This window comes from Echiichthys vipera, assembly GCF_963691815.1.
Source record: "Echiichthys vipera genome assembly, chromosome: 16".
Classification (NCBI taxonomy): Eukaryota; Metazoa; Chordata; class Actinopteri; order Perciformes; family Trachinidae; genus Echiichthys; species Echiichthys vipera.
Window position 1 is genome coordinate 3924582 of NC_139841.1, and position 23276 is coordinate 3947857.

The 23276-nt window shown below is 37.4% G+C and overlaps 1 protein-coding gene across 3 annotated transcripts in view; it reads right to left on the minus strand.

The window, feature by feature from the left end:
* Window positions 1–480: 480 nt before the first annotated feature.
* nrg1 (neuregulin 1) overlaps window positions 481–23276 on the minus strand; it is a 45708-nt gene continuing 22912 nt past the window's right edge. The window contains exons 4-8 of one of the 3 annotated variants that reach the window (XM_083930322.1): window positions 22975–23033; window positions 13522–13624; window positions 12044–12197; window positions 11821–11942; window positions 481–3082 (exon numbers count right to left, since the gene is read on the minus strand). In XM_083930322.1, the coding sequence (XP_083786448.1) occupies window positions 2440–3082; window positions 11821–11942; window positions 12044–12197; window positions 13522–13624; window positions 22975–23033 (1081 nt within the window). In that variant the 3' untranslated portion in view covers window positions 481–2439. The remainder of the gene's footprint in view (window positions 3083–11820; window positions 11943–12043; window positions 12198–13521; window positions 13625–22974; window positions 23034–23276) is intronic. The other 2 variants (XM_083930321.1, XM_083930323.1) reach the window with 2 other exon arrangements.

Consider the following 23276-nt stretch of genomic DNA (forward strand, 5'->3'; position numbering starts at 1 on the left):
AAAATAAAAATAAAAAATAAAAAAAACTGTCCCTCTCTGTCTCCCTAATCCTGCATTAGGGAGACATGACAGTACGAATCTCCACTTGGAATAAAAACCTAACAGCATTTTATCCAGCAGCTCATTAGATTGAATGTTTGTAATTTCAGACTATACATTTGTGAATTTGTGTTAACATTTATTTTAGCTGTGAACTGTGAGGCTATCTTTCAAAATATGTCGATATATATTATGATTGTATCTGATATTTTTTACTGAAGTTACAATAGCAGACAAAATGAAATGTTCACATAATCCTTTTTTTTTTTTTTACAAAATCTTTACATAATAAATTGTCTGCATTGCATTCATTGGTGGTAATGCAGATGAGCTGAAATGAGGTTTTAACCAGAATTATATTGACACTGTGAGGCACAAAACACAGTACTGATTCAATATTTAATAAGAAACAACAGCACTAAATATTTTCATGGTGTATTTACATCATTTGAAGACACTCCTAGACCTAAAAGCAATGCACTGTGAGTTATGTTAAGCATACAATAGACAAAATATGCATACTATTTCATACTAATAACCATGTGACAGATGGCTCTATATAACATCTTTAAATCATGTTTGGTAAAATACAAATGTATAATTTAAAATCAGTAGTTAATGCTTGTAATGACAAATAATTTACAAATAAATAATACATAAAACAAATCTGTATAAAATACAGAAGTATGGCCACCTTTAAAAAGCAAATCAAAGAGCAGCACGTTTATGTTATCATACTTACTCATATGCTAGGCCACTGCTGATTCTACATACATACATTTTAAGAAACTATGGTTGATTACAGAGAATGGTTATTTGTATTTGCCTTTCATAAATCTGTGTATTTAATAGTCTTGAAATGGTGACAGTCTTTGGCAGAGTTTCATAAGCTTTGTTCATGTTAGCAGACTTTGTCGAAACCTTTTCTTTTTTTAATCACACATACAATGAGACTAAACTTGAACACAAGCTTGGTTAGTTTACAAAATAAGTGCACATTGCATGTATGCATTTATTTTTGGGGAAACTGTAACAAGTTAAATTTGGAGAAAACAATCTATCCCATCAGATATGACTGAATAGATGAAAGCAGTTAACTAACATGTATATATTTAGCAAATTCTTGAATCCCAGAAATGCATTACTCAGAACAACATGGATATCTTCACAGAGGACAAAATATAGTGCCATATATTCAGTCTTCCATTCAGTACACACTTTTACATATTCTTGCATTTAAAGTTGCAATCAGCAATATCATCCTGGTGATGGCGGGCACAAGTAACTGGAGTGATCTCTTAAAAAACAGAGAATTGCTGGTCTCCATGCTAGTAGTTCTTTTCTTTGATGGTACCACCTTATCTGAGTCAGTTTGCACTCAGTGAAGATATAGATACCTGCCAGCATATAAAGACAATTACTTACAAAAAGAGATTTTCAAGTGCTTTTCAAGAGCATTGAGCTTGACTCATTCTTGGGATCTAAAGTAAGGACATTTAGGTCTCTCTTTCAATCACCATTCTTTCTGGTATTTTTTAATCTGTCCGTTTGTGAGTCCCCAAACATTATGTAAGTGCAATGCTACACCAGTGCAGTACACCTTTAACGTAGAAATGGCAAACTTATATCCCAATGAATCATTTACTTCAAAGAAAATCCATGGGGTTACTCAAGGTTATGTTATGTGACAGTATTAGTAACACTACAAAGCCAGACTTAAGTCATTGCACCGTTATCTAACGGTTAATATTCATTTACCGGCAGGATTCCAGATTAGACGGTAATGGTATAAAACCATTATGATTTTATTCTCTATCTCTCATCAAATGCAGGTAATGAGCTGATTAACAATTTATTCATAAACATCAGTCCAGGTGTTGAAGTTCAGTATCAGGTCAAAATGCTGGAGAGGGAACCACATTAAACTGCTCACTACTCCATCACAGCATTCAAGGACATAGCATGCACCTCCATATCAATTTGATATCAAACTGTCGTGTCAGTGGACACTTCCAAGTGCAGGACATTAAAAGCAGCCGGCAAGTTATTTTTGATTGTTAACTGGAAGATTAAGATGGTGAATATATGGCCCAGTATGCAATGTTGCAGTTCCCTTAAGCATACTGAACAGAAAGGCACCATTGATATTTTTTTCTGCACTGAAATATACTGTGAACCATTGCTACATACTAGTGTATGGCACTTTACCTACAAGACATGAACACATTTGTACATTTTTTTTTTTATAAAACTCTTTATTTACTAGATCACTAAAATAAAAGTTTCATTTTTCATTAATCTTTAAAGTCTTTCCACAGCAAATAATTTATAGAAAATAAAGGTTAAATAGTGACTATTATTTCCCTCAACATTAAGAATGCTCAGCTATTTATTTTGACTTCACACAGCAACTGGATCTTGTTTGGTGGTCGGACTGGATGACTTGTCTTGCAGATCATCATTTGGAGATGCTGGGTTAGTCCTGCTGCCTTCCATAGCTCTGAGCAACAGGGTTGTAGTGCTATCTGTATTAAGGAAGGGTGTGTGTTCCCCCTGAGCCTCATCTGTTTCGCTCGCTAGCGTGCTGTCACCATTGGGCTTCACGTTATGCAGCCAGTGGCCAATGGTGACTCTTTCGGTGCTGCAGTTGTTGATGTTGTTGTTTGCATTAAGCAGCTTGTCAGGTGATGCTGAGAACATATGACTCACAGCTGTGGTGTCATGGTTACCTATGACTTGATAGTAACCATTCTCCATCGTAAACAGTGGGCTGGGTGGTGAGCTATGTGCCACGTGGCCATGGTTGTAGTGGGCAGAGGTCCTCTTCTGTTCATCTCGGCTCAAGGACTTGCGTGACTGATGTGTGTTTGACAACAGCAGGGGGCGGTCCTCTTCACCAGAGGGGCTTAAAGCCACAGAGGTGACAGACATGGCCAGGCTGGACAGGGGGGCTGACATCTCTGATGGAGGAGACCCTGGAGTTGCAGGAGAGGTCCGGGACACCGGAGACAGTTGAGTCGAAGTTGTCATGGCAGATACAAACCTAAAACAGAAACACATTTTAAACATTTATATGAAAGATGTTCATGTGCAAAGTATATACTGTATGCTACATTTGAAATAAAACGAAAAGTAGAATCACTGTCTGAGGAATTGCAAATAATATTGAGTGTAATACATAACCTACAGGTTGAAAGAGAGTTGAATTGCCAATGATACTGCACAAGTAAAAGGCTGCACAATAAATCTAGACAATAAATCTATCCACTGTTTTCTAACCCGCTCACCCTGTTGGGGGGTCAGGAGGCTTGGAAAGTATCAAAGCATACGTTAGGTGTAGAGCTTTGATTCTCTGCCCAAACCTGATTTGGCTTAATTTCTCAAAATTCTCATGTGCTTGAATTTGGTAGGATTTACACACATTTCCCTGTGTTTTTTTTAAATGCATAGTCTGTGGAATGTCATGAATAATGTATGGGCTGTATACCACTGTGTGTGACCACCATCCTCTGGATAAAAAATACTGTGGAAATTTGGGTTTACAATCGTGCCAAAAACGAGTGCTTTGCTTAGGCACAGGTTGGGCTTGGACAAAAGCTATGCGGTGTGGAAGAAAATATGATTGAGAAAGTGAATAACAGGCCGAGGTCACCATGTACTGGGCCTGATAAGCACTTTCTGTTTAGAAAACAATTGAACTATATTTGGGCATGATGACGTCTGGACACAAAGTAGACGCCACTGATTGTAAATGTACTGAGTGTGTATTGGAAAAACCTGACGGGGCGTGTAAGTGTTTTTAGCCTCGTTATAAGACGGAAAGTTCTGTTAACTGACACTTGGAATTTGGTATTGTGGATCTTGGAACTCTGTGATGAGTGTATCAAACCTTGATTCAATAAATTCCCCTTGATTGCTGTGAGACCTCTCTGCTGACTCCTTCTTGTAGAGCTATCTATTTTTATAATACATTGTTCTACCATAAATTGGTGACCCCAGACCTTTGATCGGTTTGGACCTGCTCACCGGGACGACGGCTGAGCTCATCATTGCAGGGGCTGTGCAGAAGGTGCCAAAAAGGTAGGAACTTTTTTTTATGTAGGGTCAGGCCTAATTTTTTTTCATAGCTCTAGTTGGGTGAGAGGCAAGGAACATGAAAAGGCTTCCAGTCTTTTAAACGGCTAATACAAATGGATAAGTTCACTTCAATATATCAGTATTTCTAGGTGGACAGAGAAAGCTGCATATTAAGGAGCATAATGCATCGATGTGAAGAGTTCAGAGACAGAGCTTAATGGTATTGTAAACAAAATACTAAAAGAAACTGTTTGAGCTGGGATTGAATGCTCACGTGACAAGCCAACACAGAGCTTGCTGAGCCATAATGGAGCTAACAATGGCAATAGCCATCCACAGGCTAACTAAATGCTGCGTACTGTGTACTACCTGGGTCATAGCCTGGAAATCCAGACCCACATCTAGAAAGACATAAGGTCTGGCAATGAGCGATAGACCATCCCAACGCATGTTTCTAAATATTACTGCACGCAATTGGATAGCTCTACGACAAATCAGAGCAATGAAAAAGTTGACGTATCTAGCAGACTTCAATGGCGAAGCACTGTCGTCATTCAGTTACGTCCGTCCATAACAGATAGTATGATTTGATTGGTGAGTTGGGATTTTCTGACATTGTTAATGAGCTCCAACAGTGAGTGCCCAGAGGCACTAGCAGAGCAATTTGAAATTTGCTAGCAGTATGTCTGGATTTCAAGGGCACCTGGGTCAGGCTTCAGTGAGAGATCGGTGCTCATACAGAGCTCATACCAATGATAGATGGTGGATCACAAAGGGAGAGAGTGTGTGGAGGAAACAGAGGACTAACAGCACGGCTACAGTGCAAACTCAGACCTTTACCATCCATCATGTTCCCCCATGGTCAGAGCATGTGTCACTATGGCCTAAGTTTCTACTGCTATGCAGAAGACAAAAAAAACCTGTCATCCAACCTACTCAAACTAATCAGCAACAAAACAGAGCTCATGGTTGTGGCCTCCAAGGCGCTGCTCCAGAAGGTTAAAGATCTTCTCCTGCTCCATCAGCTGCTCCATTTGCCCATCACCCTTTTATTCCAGTCAAACATTAAATCCATTACTAAATCTGCTTTCTACCACCTTAGAAACATCCCCAGTAATTGATTAATGTAGAACTGATGCATGTGGAAATAACTAAATAAAAAACGACACCACTATACAAAACCTGAAAAGAAGCAAATAATAGGCAGAATAATTGGGTTATGAGTCTATCAAAACTTGTTATAAGTTGAGGTGGAGTAGAATTCGTACATGCAGTATATATTAGACATACAGAGATGTGTGAGCGGCTACACTCCACAGATGACAGGGAGAGGGCTGCTACTGAACTGGTGAAGTTGGCTATTTAATGGACCCACTCTAGTCCCAGCCTAACTGAATATCCAACTTCAAACTAACTTCACCCCGGTCTGTGGCTGCAGTTACATTACCTTGTCATGTTTGGCTTTAATAACTCCAGGCACAGCCGAAACTACAGGTTCTACTAATGTTAGCGTTCGTTGAATTACATATTTTTGAAAAGTGTTTTCTTTCCGGTGCTGCCACCATCTGCTGGCTAAGGCCGATAAACTGGGAGAAATACACGTTAATTATTATTGTCAGCTAAAGGCAAGTTTATGTTACAAGCATAGACTGTATAAAAATTGGACGTAGCATACCCGTCGGGGTCCGTTCTCTCAACTTCCAATCTTCCTTACCTACGGGAGTCTCCATCTTGTCATTTCCTCTGACTAAAAAAGGGAATGTATGTGACGTAGGGGGGAGGGACATATGTCCATCTGGCTGACGTTTACCACCGAGGAGAAGTGAGGGCCATAGGCTAGCTGTCACTCAAGAGGCCACGCCCCTAATTATTTATAAACTTTAACCTCCAATTGAATAAAAACTAGCCTGGTACAAAAAAGTTCTTCCCCCTCAGTGTTGTCATGGAGATATGACCTAAACATACAGACTATAATGTTTTTTTGTCCCAGGCCTTAAACAGGTTTAATGATGCTGTGTAAACGGCCTGTTTAACATGGGGGTCAATGAGAAACTGCTCTATTATGAAACCTGCCCCTGGTGGACACTCAGAGAACTGCAGTTTTTGGCACAACCAGGAAGTTGCTGTGGTGGGGGCTTGTTTACAAGTTTACTGTTGACCACGTTACATTAACGTCACTGCCTGATTAGCTTACCAATACACTGCGTTTGACAGACTGGAGGATTTTTTTAAAAATGTATTTAACAGAAAGAACTCACTGACATTAAACATCTCTTTTTTCAGAGTGTCCTGAGACAGACAGCAGCACGACTGACAACGTTTCTGACAAACATAAAAGCATCCAATACAAAATACATAAAAATACTGTATATCAACTAATAATATATCAAAATCGAGCATAATCATGAATATATATAATGCAGAATATGTACAGCCTCCAAGTTATTAACAAATGTCTTGAAATCCTCCAGTGAGAGCAGGACCTGGAGTTTCTGGTGTGTCTGTGATAAGTTCAGTAAAGGGAGCAGCAGACTTTCTTTATTTACACTAAATTATAAACTATCATTAGTTGGGGCTTTGTGTAATTATATAATACAGTGCACTTCAACTCTCTTTATTATTTACTAAAACTATAAGAGACTTGATTAGGACTTGCTGCTTTCCTCAGAGTCTTAAGACTTGCAAAAAAAGTGACTTGTGACCATCTCTGTGTGAGACTTGTGACCATCTCTTGTGAGACGTGTGTGTGTGTGTGTGTGTATGTGTGTGTGTGTGTGTGTGTGTGTGTGTGTACGTGTGTGTGTCAGCGTGGTACTTTATATTAGCAAGTTTTATTCACTTCATCCTAACATTGCATGTTTTAGTTTATTATCCAGTTTAGTTTGTATTCAGTATTTATATATTTATTTTCATTTGGTTTTATTAGTTTTGAAGTGTTACATGGTTTTACTAGTTATTTGCATGGTTCTTTGGATTTACGGTGTGAGATTGTATGTTGTTGATGGAGATGGAGCATGGGAGGGACGCCAGACCAGTGACCCAGATCTTTCCCAGACATGACAGTGGAAGGAGCAGCAATTGCCCGGGCCTAAAGGATGCCTATTATTCTCTAATAAACTATTTAAAGTTCCCCATGTAACTTCCATCTTCATTTCAACAGTGGAAATACACTTTGTTGCTGCTGCAAATCGGTCATTATACCATTGTGTCATGTGTTGTGGGAGTGCTGTGAGACACAGCACAAGAAGGGCAATAATTATTATTGCTGTTGGCAAAAGTTATTTGTCATTGTGATTTAAACTGATGGTGGTAATAAGGCAAAACGTCTGTTTAAAAGTATCCAAGGGTTCCTCGCCCCAAGATCAAAACAAAAGGAGACCTCCTAAACTTTCGAACCGCTCCCATTGGACTTACGATCTGTGGACAGTAATAAGTAGTTCAAGGTCCACTTGTTTAGACTTGCTTTTCTTTAGTTTTTTAGTGTATTTTATGTTTTTTTCTTGATGTCTGCATTTTACGTCTGTTGATTTATATTTTGCTTGCTATTTTTGCTTGTGTTGTGAAGCAGTTGGTGACGTCTGCTCTTGAAAGGGGCTATACAAACCTATTATTATTATTATTTTTTATTATTATTATTATTATTAATAATAATAATATTATTGTTATTATTATTATTATTAATATTATTATAATTTTTATTATTATTATTAGTATTATTATTATTAATAATAATATTATTGTTATTATTATTATTAATATTATTATTATTTTTATTAGTATTATTATTATTTATATTATTGTTATTATTATTATTATTATTATTATTATTAGCAATTGTCTATAATAGGCTACTTTAATTCTAATTGTTGGATGTGTGCCTTCTGAAAGTCTTTGTTGTCAGTTTCAAGTGCCTCTTTTGGACACAAAGTTATAATTTATCAACCAATTACCTTGCACTTTAAGACAAGTCCCTGTTGGAGTTGGGTGTGTCTCAGAACTTCATTCAAAGAGCACTTAAGTCTCTGCTACCACCAGTGGCCTTCAGACGATCCCGGCTGCCCTGTGTGGCACGCTGGCTATTCTCCGCCAATGACATCACCGAGACAGACTCAGTGTCAGACAGAACACTGGTGCTCCAGTCATTACTCCAGCTGCAGAGACAGGGAGGGGGTCGTTTACATGAGGCAGGTTTCAGACAGGCCTCTAGACCATGACATAAATATATTGTGGGTCAAATTTGTGTCCCTGAGCCTTTCAATGTATTTCATTCCAGTTTGCACACAGCCTGCATGAATTCAAAGTCTGTTTTACTGATGCAGCCATTAATTATAGAATAAGAAACTGGAACACCTTTCATATTTGCAACTTTATGTTCAGTCAAATAGGACTGAACCTATCAAATGGGACCTGACCCAATAAAGACGTTTGATCCCATTTTGTTTTCACTTTTCTTCATTGATGGATCAGACAGCATAGTTATTCGTTCAAATTATAATAATTATTATAATGTCAAATTATGCAATTAAAGGTGGAGCATGCAATTCTGGAGAACAATTGCTGATATATGAACTCAACAGCCAAACAAATACATCCTTCCAACCCCATAAGTGCTTCTTCAGAGTATTGTGATGTGCCAAATATTTCCCGTCCCTCTCACCTCCCTGCCTTTCTTTTAATACACCCATGGCCTTTCCCCTGTCCTGTGCTTTTTATTGATGAGGCGGAGCCTGTTTTTGAAGGAGTACAAGCTGGAAATCTGTCACTCTTATGGGAAGGAACATTTTGGCAGATGCCCACTCACATACTTAAGTTGAATCAACTGCAGGGGCTGAGCTAAATGCAGCTTTCTTATTAATGTGTAGGTTTTTTTTTGCTGTTGTAAGCACTAGCTTAGGCGTGCTTCCTTAAGTGGTTAATGTGTTATTTTGGTAAGTGTTATATTGGATTTTAGTGGGCCACCTTATTAATAGTGGCTATGTTATGTCGCTGTTATGCTGATGCTATGTTGCTTTCTGCATGTTTCCCTGTACTCTGTTGAGTTCAGGTTAGTTATGTCGGATCATGCTGCACTTATGTATGCAATGGCCCTTTCAATAAATTAACGGCCTCATAAAATCTGTTGAATGGATCAAAAACATTTAACCTATAAAGAATGGGGATATTATACAGTATATATAATATATATATAAATACAAATATTGAAAATACAACATCTATCATAGACACATTTAAGGTGTATATAGGACAGTTAATGCTGTCATTTTCAGTTCAAAAGAAGCAAGAACTAGATGAAGAGATTGATGAAATAGAAAAATGAATTGTCTTCAAAATATTCATAAACAAACTAGTGCCAAGGATGACAATATCAATGAATAAAACAAGTCAACAATTCAGCTCTTTAGTCAAAACAGTAGCTTAAGGTACAATGAGAGGTCCAATTTTCCAACAGTCCAATAACATTTTTGTTATTTACATGGACGTGAATAATGAGGCTTATCCCGGTCAAGATCATATTCAGGATACGGTGTTGCTACATGACCACAGAGAAATCAGTTTATTCATATTCCCCGTAAACATGATAAATATTAGTAACCCAGTCACTGCTTACTGCTTTCTATTTGCTCAGACGCTGTAATGTTTACAAAACAAACCAGTGACACAAAATACTGATCACTTCAATGTTACTGCCCTATTTTACACTTACACTATCCAACTCAGCACGCACAGTAAAAACATATGCATTACAGTTGGGAATTTCTGATCCTTGGAGGTTCAGAAATCCCCATGGGAAAGCTCGATAACAACCTCCTTGACTGTGTGAATGAGTGTGAATATCACCCAATAGTCACTTCTGACCACGCTTCTACCACAGTTGATATTAGTTTTCCACAAGATACAATTCCACGTTCACCACGGAGGTTCAGCTCACACTTACTGTCGGATAGTAAGTTTAAAGATTTTGTTGCGACTGAAATCCGCTTTTACATAGAGTTTAATCAGTTTGGGCAAGTTGAATATTCGGAAAAGTGATTTATTGTTTGTCAACAACTTGGCGAGATCACTCCCAAAATCCATATTCCCCTTTAAAACAGCTGACGAGGGGTTCAAGTATTTGGGGGTGTTTATCACCAGCTCCTTCAGGGACTTTTTCAAAAGAACTTCCAGCCGCTATTGGATAAATGCAAGTCAGACTTGTCTAGATGGGCAGGCCTCCCGCTGTCCCTTGCAGACCGGGTTAATCTTATTAAGATGGTCATTTTACCAAAGTTTCTGTATCTTTTTAAACACCTCCCAATTTGTCTTAACAAATCGTTCTTCACTATCCTGGACCAACAACTTAACGCCTTTATCTGTCAAAATAAATCATTCCATATCAAATAACATATTCTTCAACTCCCTAAACGTGAAGGTGGACTAGCACTCCCTAGTTTCCGCTACTACTTCTGGGCTTGCAAACTTTTATATTGGCTCTGTGGTGAAGTGGCAGACGCCTGCCCACCATGGGCTCATACTGAGATAGCATCTTCCTCCTGCTCTATGCACTCTAAGATTTGTTCACAGCTCCCCATAACTGCCCACAAGGTCTCATCCAATCCGGTTGTCGTTAATGCCATTCAAATTTGGATCCAGTTCAGGAAGCAGTACGGCTTGCAAAGGGCTTTGGTCCTTGCCCCAGTTTTGAATAACATGCGTTTCTCCCTTCTTGCACCGACCCTGCATTCAATATATGGTCAGATAAGGGCCTCAAAACTCTTAAGGACCTGTATGACAAAGGGGTTTTTGCGTCCTTTGCATCAATGTCGCACAAATACAGCCTGTCTAGCCTTTTTTTGGTACCTTCAAATGAGAGCTTTTATCCAAAAGCAATTCCCACATTTTCTGAATTTTGGTCTGATATATTTCAAACCCTCAAACAGGCTCTTAACACAAATTTGGAACCCAATCACCTGACTGCTCTTTTTGGGCTCCCTCCGTCTAAAAATCTGCCCATCACTACACAACCTGTGAAAAATCTTTCTTCACCGACTCACAATAGTTGGATATGTGAAATTCTACGATGTCTAAGGTTAGAGAAGTTAAGGTTTTCACAGAGGGGATCTTTGGAGACATTCCACAAAACCTGGGACCCACTGCTGCTTTTATTAGTAATAGAATCACTGTTATTCCTGATGATGCTGAGGACACTTCCAAGTGCTTGGAAGGAGAGACACCCCCCCCCCCCCCTATTTTTTTTTTTGCTATAGATTTCACTCTATTTGGTTTCATTGTACCTATGTATCTACTTCTGTTATATGTTATTCAATTATTTAGTTGGTTACTGTGACCACGTCTGACATGGGTTGTTGGGAGGGATAGTGGTATTATTTTTTTTTTTTTATTATGTTCCTGTTTTTTCACTTTATGGCAGATGCATTGAGACACTGTACAACTGTTGTACTTTTTCTTCTTTGACCATCTGCAAAATTCAATAAAAAAATGTGGGGGAAAAATCATCCCATGGTCTTTTTCAACACTTACATACATCAAATAAGCCATTGAGACAGTTTTTTTTCGTGTATAAACTATTAATAGAGAAATCCTGGAGAGTCACTAACAGCCGGACGTGGCTAACACTCTTTCAGTCAGATTTAATGAAAAAGTTGTACCTCAAGGCTCCTCTCTAGGACTGCTGCTATTTTCTATTTCTATGAAGTTCTTCCTTACCTTTGGCTAGAGATGTGGGTAAATGTTGTGGGTTCATGTGCAGATAAAGCGTTTTTGCTTGTGGAGAAGGTCGTATCTGTCTCCCTCTCAGCTGATTGCTGCATAGTCGTCCCATTACATTGCTACAAAAAGAGAAGCAGAAAATAGATTGACAATTGATGTGCATGTACAAATTTAACAGGTTTTGACACCTTTTGCTTGATACCAACAAGTAACAGCATACATTGATAAGCTGCAAATCCTGAAGAGGCAAGTTAGAAATCTGACGTCCTCTGGCTGAGCTTGCCAGGTTGGGGCCAATACCATTATTGGTATTATTGTTCCTCTTATTCCTCAGACTCTGCCTCAGACGGTCATGGAGCTTCTTCCTCTGCTTCCTGTTTGTAAAAAAAACAAATTAAATTGTGAAGCAGCCGAGAACACAACTGGACAACATGTCTGAGGGTAAAGTTCCAAATGTACCTAAAGAGATACATTTACCCCAATTTCATCTAATGTCATGATGGCTTGTCTGTAGTGATGGTAATTGATATTTTTTGTACCGATTGACGTCAGTAAAAATATACTCCACAATATTGTTATTGTGTCCAATAGCACCACAAAATCCCTAAATGTCTCAGCTCATCTGGTTTGGCTATCTTTAATCATTGCTATGCATTTCATGTCTAGCTTTATGTATATGTTAAACCCTGCAAACTTTCTAATCTAGTTACTTTACATAATTGATGATAAAATTAGGTCAATTTTGGAATTGAGAATTGGATTGGAATACTCAGCAAAAAAGGCAACAAGGTCTTTCATTAGTGGCTCAGATGATCAATCACCATTGTTTTAACTCACTCTGTGATAGATAGGAACTCAAAAAGGCAATTAAATAGATGGAAATCTTATGTAGAGTACAACCATACACTACTACAACTTATGAGTACAACCTTACACTACATTTTATTTTAAAATCCTCATTTTGGTTATGGCAACATACAACATATATACCTCCTACAGTATTTCTATCAAGAAATCACTGACAGAGATCCAAAACAGCCCAAGACCCAAGGCAGCCAATTTGATGAAGCACAACATCATCTATAGCACCAGGGTCAACCCTGCTCTTTCTCTTCTCTGCTCAGCTTTGTCAAAAGGTTTTAAGAGAGCAATCTTAGTGAGGAACTTGGTACGATCAAAACTTTTGTGAATACGGGTCCAGATAAGCAAGCTTGCAACTGTTAAATCTCACCCTAACACATTTTAGATGAATATATTATCTATGATGCCCTTGCCCTGATTTGTTTTTGATGTTAATATTTATTCACATACTTTTTTGTTGTTGTCTTCTCTTTGGCATGCACTATTCTTTGTACTTACTTTATTTACTTACAAATTATATTTTGAAACACAACACAGTTCACAGTTGAGATTTTGCAACATGATCTCGTCTGAAAGCATATTAATATCACAGCCATTTTTGCCATGTTTTGCATGTCATGTAACACATTTCAAACTTTTCGCATGTAATTTTACACCTTGTTCTCATGCGTAAGAAAGACGTTTACAGGGTCCTTTGACATCACTTTTATGTCAAAGTATTGATTGTTATGTAAGGGGAACAAAACTAGGCTATAATGGCCTATATGGCACTATAATAAAATCAGGGAGTGTACTTTAAAGTCATAAATGAAACGTAAAAATGTAACGATGAATTACTTTGTTTTGCAGTAGGCAACCACGCACATGATTCCAACCACTAGGAGTGCAATGCAGATCCCTGTTATTGTTAAAATACGTTTCTGATACAGCTCCTCGGCTTCTGAAAAAGAGGACAGTCCAATTTTAAAACCTCAGGTGTACAACACACACAGACAGACACACAGACATACATTAAGACCATTACAGCCATAAACCCAATAACCCGCAATAAGAAAAGGCTCTATAAGGAGGATTATACATTTACAGCACACAAACAGTCCAAATGCATCCCTGTATTAGAAGTAATTTGCTACTATTGACGTGATCTAATTCTAATCCACTGAGCTGGGAGACACAGTGGCATTCATGCTTTCAGCATTCACAGCAGCCAAACATGCTCATTTTGACTGGTTATTCCTTACAGTACTTGTAAATGTAAACAGTCTGATGGACCAAGGCATTAACATGAGTGGTAATCCAGTCATTTTAGTATTGCACGTCCACAAAGTTTTGGGACTAGTGGGGGAAAGTTTTGTAAAGAATGGTCAAAATTTGAGCAGCAGAGGCTGATATGTAGAGACGTTAAGGCTATGTTCAAATTAAAAGCATTGTATGCGGTCCAGATTGGATTTTTTCAGCATTTCAATTTCTTCCAATTTCCCTTGCCCCCCACCCCCGATGTCAGATATGGGTCATGGAATTAAAGCTCAAGCCCTGTAATGTGAACATAGCCTCTAGTCCTTCGTATGGTTCAAGCTCCAAAAACACTAGATCCTCCCATAATGCATCTCAGTAGTCTCTTGACTTGGCATCATAGGGATTTCATCAAGGATATTTCCCAGACTTGACATTTCTCATATATTTAAAAAAAGTGTATTTAAATATAACAAAAACGTTTCTTTCTTTTCCCAGGTACATCAATCTACTCAAGAATCAAGTCTTAATTCACATGTCGATTCCACTGATTTTTCAGCAATTCTACTATCTGATCATGCTCCGTTATTTCTTGATATCCAGTTATCCACACATAAACCTACTCAACCACTTTAGAGACTTTATCCTTTATTGCTGGCATATTTATTAATTCATTATTTTAAATTCTATTGATGAGTTTCCCTTTTTTATTTTAACCAAAATTGCATCATGTTTACCTCTTTGGGAATCAATTTATTTTTCTTAGAGGACAGATCATTTCATAGTTTTCCAACGACAATAAAAAAAACCTAATGCCAGGCTGTCAGAACTTTTGGCCGCTCTCAGTAGCCCCCAGTCTCTTTAAGAAGCATCTTACCACTTAGCGTCTGTTATTACTGAATCGTGGTACTTTCTATGAGCATGGTGAAAAAACACCAGTTGAACCTCACCTCACGTCTCATACCACAAGTTAAAAGGATCCAACTGTCACAGATCCTGTGGAAAATAGTGCCTCATTTAAGTCATTTTACTTTACTCTGTACAAATCAGAATTCCTCACAGATGAGTCAGTTTGTGGCTAATCTTGAAAACCCTGCCATTGATTTTGATCGTGCAGAAGAATTGAATACTCCACTCTCCGTGGAATAATTTCTTCTTTCAATTAAAGCAAATCAGTCAAATAAGACCCAAGGTCCTAATTGATTTACAGTAGAGGTTTTTTTAAGAAAGTCTGTGATAAATTGGCCCCTGTACTTTTGCAGATATTTAATGAATCTTTGGAAAATGGTTTGCTACCTCCCACACTCACACACAAGCATAAATATCTCTTCTTTTGAAGCCTGACAAGGATCCCTCCTCCTGTGGCTCTTACAGACCTCTGTCCTTACTAAATGTTGACTGCTGCTCTCCATTTGGAAAGGATTTTGCCTAGTATGATTTCTTACGAACAGGTTGGTTTTATTAAAGCTGCAGTCGGCAAATCTTGCAGTTGAGCTGACTCCCCCTCTACCACCGAGCTCCTCCTCTCCCTCTCAGCGAGTGCTCATCAGTGCTTGTGCACCAGATTCCTGTGAACACGCCTGTGTCTTCTCTAATCAATAAACAGCATGGAGTACACGCTACATGGAGGTAGGCTGGCTAACTTACTAATAGATAGCAACTGCTAATGTCATTTAGCGTATGCCTAGCTTGAGGCATGTGACTGTGATATTGTAACATGTTCACAAGTCACTTTTGTAATGCATATTTGTAACATCTGTACTTAGTATTTCCATCCACTGTAGTTTTTCCACTTCATATTTATGACACATAGTGTAAATTGTTGTATATTGTATATAGTATATTTTCTATTCTTATTTTTTATTTTTATCTTCTATTTTATTTTTAATTATCTTTGTTTACCTTATGTAAACTAAGGGTCTGTGTTGTCTGTGTCTGTGTTGTAAGCTACTGCTCATGTGAATTTCCCCGCTGTGGGATCAATAAAGTCTATTCTGTTCTATTCTATTCTAACATGTGCTTTTAAATATAATTTACTCAACACCAACAAATAATCACCTGAAATTGTAATATTATTAGATGCTGAGAAGGCATATGACAGGGTAGAGGGGTTACTTATTCGTTGTATTAAAAAAAATTTGGCTTTGGAGACAAATTTATAAACTGGGTGAGATTATTGTGTACATCACCAAAAGCTACTGTTCAAACAAACTACACCTGCTCTTAATATTTTTCACTAGAGGGGGGGACATGACAGGGCTGTCCATCTCTGTTCACCTTTGCTATTGAACCGCTGTTCACTTCATTGCGATTCTCCACCTGTATTAAAGGTGTCTTTTGCAACAGTGTCGAACAATGTGTTATCAGTGTATGCAGATGATTTGTTGTTATATGTAACCGATCCTGAATACTGTTTTCCTGGCATTCTGTCTACACTTAGTTCTTTTTCTGAATATAACATATATATTTACAATAGAGGACTATAGTACTTAAGTAAACTGACTTCCCCTTTAATATCAGTCAGTCTGGCTTCAAGAATCTTGGTATTAATGTGACACGAACATTTTCAGGTCTTCAGTTGGCCAACTTTTCCCTGTTATTAGCCAAAATTAAATCCATCCTTCAGAAATGGAGAGATGCCTCTCTCTCTTATTGGGAAGATTAATGTTGTTGAAAATAATGTGTTGCCTAAATTTCTTTATTTGTTCCAATCAATGCCTCTATTCCTATCTAAATACAAACAAAGGTATAAAGTGTTTCATTGGTTTATATTCAGATGATATTTTTGGAAGTTTTACCAAGTTTTTTTAGCTACCTTCAAACTCGCCACTATTTAAAAAAATCCCCTGCTTGCCTCCTTAACAACCGTGGGAAGGATTGCTTAACTTTAAGTCACAACGAATAGGGATTGTTCCGGAAATGTATTACCATAATCTGGCCCTTTGTGATTACACAAACTCCAAAACAAAGACTGTTTGGAAGGGTGAACTAGGACTTCAACTAAGTGAGAAGTGGTGGCAGAAAGTCATTGAAAAAACACCCAAAAAAAAACTGTTAACTTTGATGACATCAGTGTTTCATTCAGCAGCACAGTTTATTGTTATTTCAAATGCTTAAATTTGGTCTTATGCCTAAAACAGTGTGTTAATTGGACTAATTAGCTGTAATAATGGAAAAACGTGAAAGGACCCAGCAGGTTCCATGCAGTACTTTTTAAATCAGTCAACTGTCCTAGTGCTGAGGTAAATGTGCCACATGTAGCCCAAATTTAAAATCTCATCTGCTTTCTTTGGGCAGGTTGATATTACATATTTTAATACAATTTTAAATGTAATTTAGCAGATATAAGATGTCCCTGCCCTCAGTGTGATGAGAAGAGACAGAAACTGTAGAGCTGCAATAAGGAAGAAGGAAGATAAAGCACAAAGAAAGGAAACATACAGCTAGTGGAGGTGGAAACAGAGAGGCATATGGAATGAGATGGTTGGAGTCAGGAGGAAAGTGATGCTGCTCTGTCTCATGCTGAACACTGGTTGCAACAGAAAATGCAGGAAGGGAGAGCTCAAGGGGTGTGAGCATAAATCATCAGAACTGTACAGCCTCTTTGGCTTTACTCAAGCCATACTATAAAAAAATCAGCAGCAGTGAACTGTTCACCTACACCACAGCATGTGTGATATTTGATGTCAAAATGAAAGCTTCTAGATACATCAGATACTCTCTCATGTATAATCTTAATGTATTGGGTTTATTATTGATTGCTATAATCTGTTCAACGTGGTATCTTAATTGCGCTGATGGTCAAGGCTGTACGATCCCTCCTGGCAAGAGAAAACTAGCTTGAGTAGAGGGTTTTAGCTTACAGTCTTACATCTGCAAACTAGGAGGAAGGAACAATCCATACCCATAAATTCAATCCCAAGATGTTCTGTCAATGCAGAAAGGTGACAAAAAAAAAAGAAAATTTGATTTTTCAGATGAGATGATAATATTTGTTGCTCTCACAGATGCGTTTTAAGGCATAAGGTAAGGATTATGTAGTGGTAACACTTTATAACAATCATCACTAAAAAATGGTGAATCGATAGTTAGACACATTTAAGTTAATAGGTATTTAACTGTTAATAAATAATGTTTAGTAATATAAGTTATGGTATACTGTATACTGTTTTAAGAGTTTATTGCTTGACAAATCAAAAACATTTTCTACATTATTTTAAAGTGGACCTATTATACTCATATATATACAGTATATGCTATATGTATATGCTTTAATGTTCAAAAAACACCTTTTCTTACAGTTTCCTTACACAGTTTTCTTATAGTGCTCATGGCTGCTGCACCCTCTGTCTGAGATGCTCTGTATCAGCACCGGCCTAATGTTGTGTATGTAATATAATGTAAATTGTTTGTAATATCGTCAATAAACACTATTTGGATGGCTATCATGAGTTGCAACTGATGATTATAATACCTTGTTAATGGTAAAATACTTTCTAAAGCATCTATTTGGACAACAAGCAAACATTATTTAGATAACAATATTATATTACAAATATTTAATGTACCAATATTAGTTGATGCTTCATAAATCACTTATTAACCATTAACTTATTATTATAAGCATTAGTTGCAACTTTTTAAAAGCATCCAAATAATGTTTATAAATGAAATAACCCATTACGAAAGTATAAACTATCTAACTAAATGTATCAACCAATTTATTTTATATTAAGTTAATGATATATTAACATAAATTCTAATGTTACTAATAATTACTAAACATTGTTAACCATAATTTAATAGTTTGTTTACAGTAAACTATTAACAAAATATCACTATGAGTTTACCACTTATTAATGGTGGTTATTATAACATGTTACCAATGTAATGAGCTTTAACTTGATTGATTAAGAGTAACAGTCATTATACAAACATTATACAGAAGACTTTCTACAGGAACATGTACAAACATTAAGTATCTCAAATCTATCCTAAAGGTACAGGAAACTATTAACACCTAAAATCGTTTATTCTGACTTTTCTCAAAGATTTCCAGGCATCAGGGTGGTTTGTGCATTTCTATTAAATGCAATTAAAATTGAGAACGATAAAGCCACATGGTTTGTTATGGAAATAAACAAACATGGCAAACATTGCAATTACCTTTATCAAACACTTTGAGCCAGATGAGCTTTTGGCAGCTTTTGGCAACTTGAACCAAAAAAAAATTAAGGCTAACACAACAAGAAACCCAATGGATGCTAAACAGGCTACACCTGTCTATTTGCAACCCTATTGCCTGCATTTAAGTCAGACGTTCAATGTAGTTACATTCAATTTAATTCAATTGTATTTATAGTGCCAAATCATAACAAGAGTTATCTCAAGACACTTTACATAAAGAGTAGGCTTTTTAATTAGTTCTACACAACCATCCACTATACCCTGACCTTATCACACGGACTTTCAGAAGACTCGAGGCCGACAGAGAAATAATCTAATGAGGTCAGCAAGCTGTTACAGCTGTAACTGTGAAATGTGTGCGTAACAAACTATTATAAGAATAGAAAATTAACAACGGTTGATGAGATTTCCTTCATTGCTCTAGTTCATTAAAACCTCCCAATTTTGAGTTTCCTGTACCTTTAAAATACTGTATGTATTGTTATGACAACACCAATTCAGTTTTTTAAAACAAGGTTTGGACTGTAATGAAATACCTAAAATGATCGGAATACAATATTATACTTCTGGTTCCAAATTTAAAGCACGACTACAGCAATATGTTGCGTGGAACTGCATGCAGCACCTCCATCAGTGCTTGCTTTTCTATAGCACCATGCCAAACAGTCAATAGACAGTCAGTGGGTTAGGGATACACTCAACTCACTTTAAATGTAGCATGCTATGCTAGTTATCATGCACCATTCCAAAACATGCATAAGTCCTTATTATTACGATTTTTTTTAAAAAGTGTAAATTAATCAGTTTATTCTAGATTGTTTTGAGCAAACATGTGATTTAACAACTAGTAAGTGAGGGACACCGCAACTCTCCTTCCTCTTCTGCTCCTCTTTCGATCACACTGATTTGTTATTTCTGTTTTTGTTGTTGTACTGTGCTAATGATGATGACACCATGTAGCTCTGGGTGGTCAGCGACAAGAACTAACCACTACAGATTTGGATGTGTTTAACATGAAATGTGTTTTTAAACTGATCTGTAAATTTTAGGGGAAATAAATATATTAAAATTGAAAAGTGTCTTTGTGCAAACTACACCATTTAGCTATCTACAAAGCTCTGTTAAATGCTGCCATTCATTTCCATTGCACAGCCCTTCTCCTTAATAAAACAATATTATAGTGCATGTCATTCATAACAGTGACACTGCATTTAGGTACCAGTATGTGTGTATAAAACCTTGCTGCTGATTTGAAGTATTCAGATATTTCTACTGCCTAGAAAACAAACATAACATAAATATGTTCCATGAGAGCTTTTTTTTTTATGTTAAGAGACCAAGTAAAAATGGAAATACAGTATGACAGTTAATAATGTTTACGATTGCACACACACACATGGCGACGGGAAGATGACGGCAGTGCATGAATCTAGTAAAAGCTTTTTAAATGCCTTCACCGTACTTCCCCGAGCAAGTGTGCAATAAGTGGGCTAATCACGTCCGGCTGTTAGGGACTCTTAATAGTTGTTCCACGAAGAAAACTGTCTTGATGGCTTATTTGATTTATATAAGAGCCAAAAAAGACGGAATTACACTTTAATATTAGGGTTTTTGGGGGTTTCCTTTGTTTCCTTTATCTGGCAGACGGTGGTCCTGATTCATTCTTTAACTCATTTATTTGTATGTATGTTAGTTAGTAATTTAATAGTTAAATTAGCATTCCATTGATAAAGAATTCAATCATATGGTTTGTGTGTATGAGGTATTAGGGTCACTAACTTAAATCACCTAGAGCTTGAGACTGAATTAGTTCATCCATTTCCCTTTCCTCCGGTTAGGGCCAGGATGGACACTGAAAATAAGTGATCCATGACAAATGAGCCATTTCAATCCACTAATGAAGACAGGCAGAAGAGCAGAGTGGTTGTGCTAGAACTTTGCAGACACAGATGCTTCCACAAAGAGGGAGTTGCAGTAGTCAAGGCAGGACATGAGGTGTCTCTATAAGCACCTGGGACACTTCCCTTGCGTGGGGGCAAATTCCTCTGATGCACACGAGGCATGTATAGGAGACGGCTACTGCTGCAGTGTTTGCAGAGAATGAACGTTCGTCTTCCAGGATCACATCCTGGTTTACTTACTGTCCATGGAGTTGGCATGCACACAGTATTGTCAATGGTCATGGACAAGTCTCCGTGCAGGCCGCCTTTCTAGGAATTAATACCCTAAAAGGGCAGTTTTGCCCAGGTTACTTGTTGTGTAACAAAGATGCGGAGAGATGATTTCTAGGTAACAATGAAAATGTACTTTCGTAATGCAGAAAGTTCAAGCATTCTACTGTGACATGTCACACTACAGTATGTAGGACTACAGCTCTAATTCCTTCACTTCCTTCACTCCTATGCCCAATGGAACAGATAAGCTTCCATTTTATTAAATGATCAATGCACAGTGGTGGACGGCTCACGGAGATCCTTGCTCTGTTTCACTTTTCAAGTCTATTTTTGTCACATTTAGTGAAAAACTGAAGAAGCCTGGGTGGCCCTTGCAGCTACTGTCAGAGTTGAGGATTTGATCAGAAACTCAACATTAAAATTAGAATGTGCCTGAAATAAATCTGGACCAGCATCTCACCAGAAAGTGATCTTCTAAAAGTTCAGCTGTCTTTTTACTCTTGAATTCAGAAAATATGGTGCCAGGTCCAATGAAAGGTTTTTAAGTATCCAAGTATTGAAGATTTACACCTTTCAACATTGTATCGGAATTTTGTTCAGTTTTAACCAATTCTGTTTGACAGCTGTTACAGCGTGATGGTCTTCTTTCATTGGGGTAGCAACCCACCATGGTATGTGTCCATGCACCAACACTGGATGCAGAACCATCCATGCCAGAATGTCTTTTATGAGACACCTTATTCTGAAAAAACTTACTTGTGGGATCCTTTGGAAGGCTCCAGCATGTTATGCTGCACCAAAAATCTTAGAAAATGCCTAACCTACCTGGATGTGAAATTAATATTTATTTTTAACAACATGGAAACTTGTTTGCCCATTACACATCGCTTGTGTAGCTGCCGATATTTATATTATTCATTATTCTTTATATTTTATTATTTAGAGACAAACCTCCTCATGAAATTAGTTTGTGAATCACCCACAAACGCAATCAAGTAGCATGTTTCAGATTCAGTTGTACGTTTGTTCTTATTTGCAGGTAAGAACATCTGAAGCAGTGTTGTCCGACTTTTAAAATACAGCTGCAACCTGACTACATTGTCAAAATGAGCACAGGTTGAACAAAATTACGACCTAACTTTCAGAAAATGAGAACAAAGCAATTAAGTTTCATCTCTAACTACTCAACTTGCGGTAAATTACGGAAGTTATAATACAGTACATAGATGAAAATTGCTCACATAGGCATGTCTGCACTTGCAGTCCTAAACTGCTGATGCTGTAAGTGGCATAGGTTGGACTGTAACTACATATCCAGAATTTCAGGTCTTTAGTGCCTTATTGCATCAAAGACAATATTTGTCTTAGTTTGATTTATTAGACGTGTATTCATCTCTTCATTTATGTAAAAAATAAATTCACTATGCAGTTAACAGGGTAAATAAAATAAAGTGTCATTTACTGAGCAAAAGTTAATTGATCCCAGTTTAAAAGTCTGTAAACATGTTCATTTTGGTCAGTAGAAAGAAGAATCAACTTTCTATAACTTATACAATACCACATGCCATTTTAACAAAAACATGCAAAATGTTTTGTGCTGCACAAATCACACATCTACTGAACAGGTACACAGCACAAGAACTACAAATTGAGCATGCTCCAGTCCAAGGAAATATAGAACAGAAAATGGACATACTGTAAAAGCTGGCCATTACATAGTTTTGGCAGCGATCACCAGTAAATTCATTTGGACACCTGAGTAGGAAACAAAAGAAACAGACAAGAAGAGAGAGGGGGTTAGTTTATACAAGAGCTGTGCAACCCACAACAGTCATCACTGGTGTTAGCAGGAAGGGCCAGATAGACCAATATGTCTAGCCATAGTCTGTGAGTCTATAATCATCAGACCTTCATACACAAGTCCATTGAATAATGATCAGTTTAAGATGATCATATGAGAAACAGTTCTGTTTTGCACAGGCCCTCCATCAAACTCTA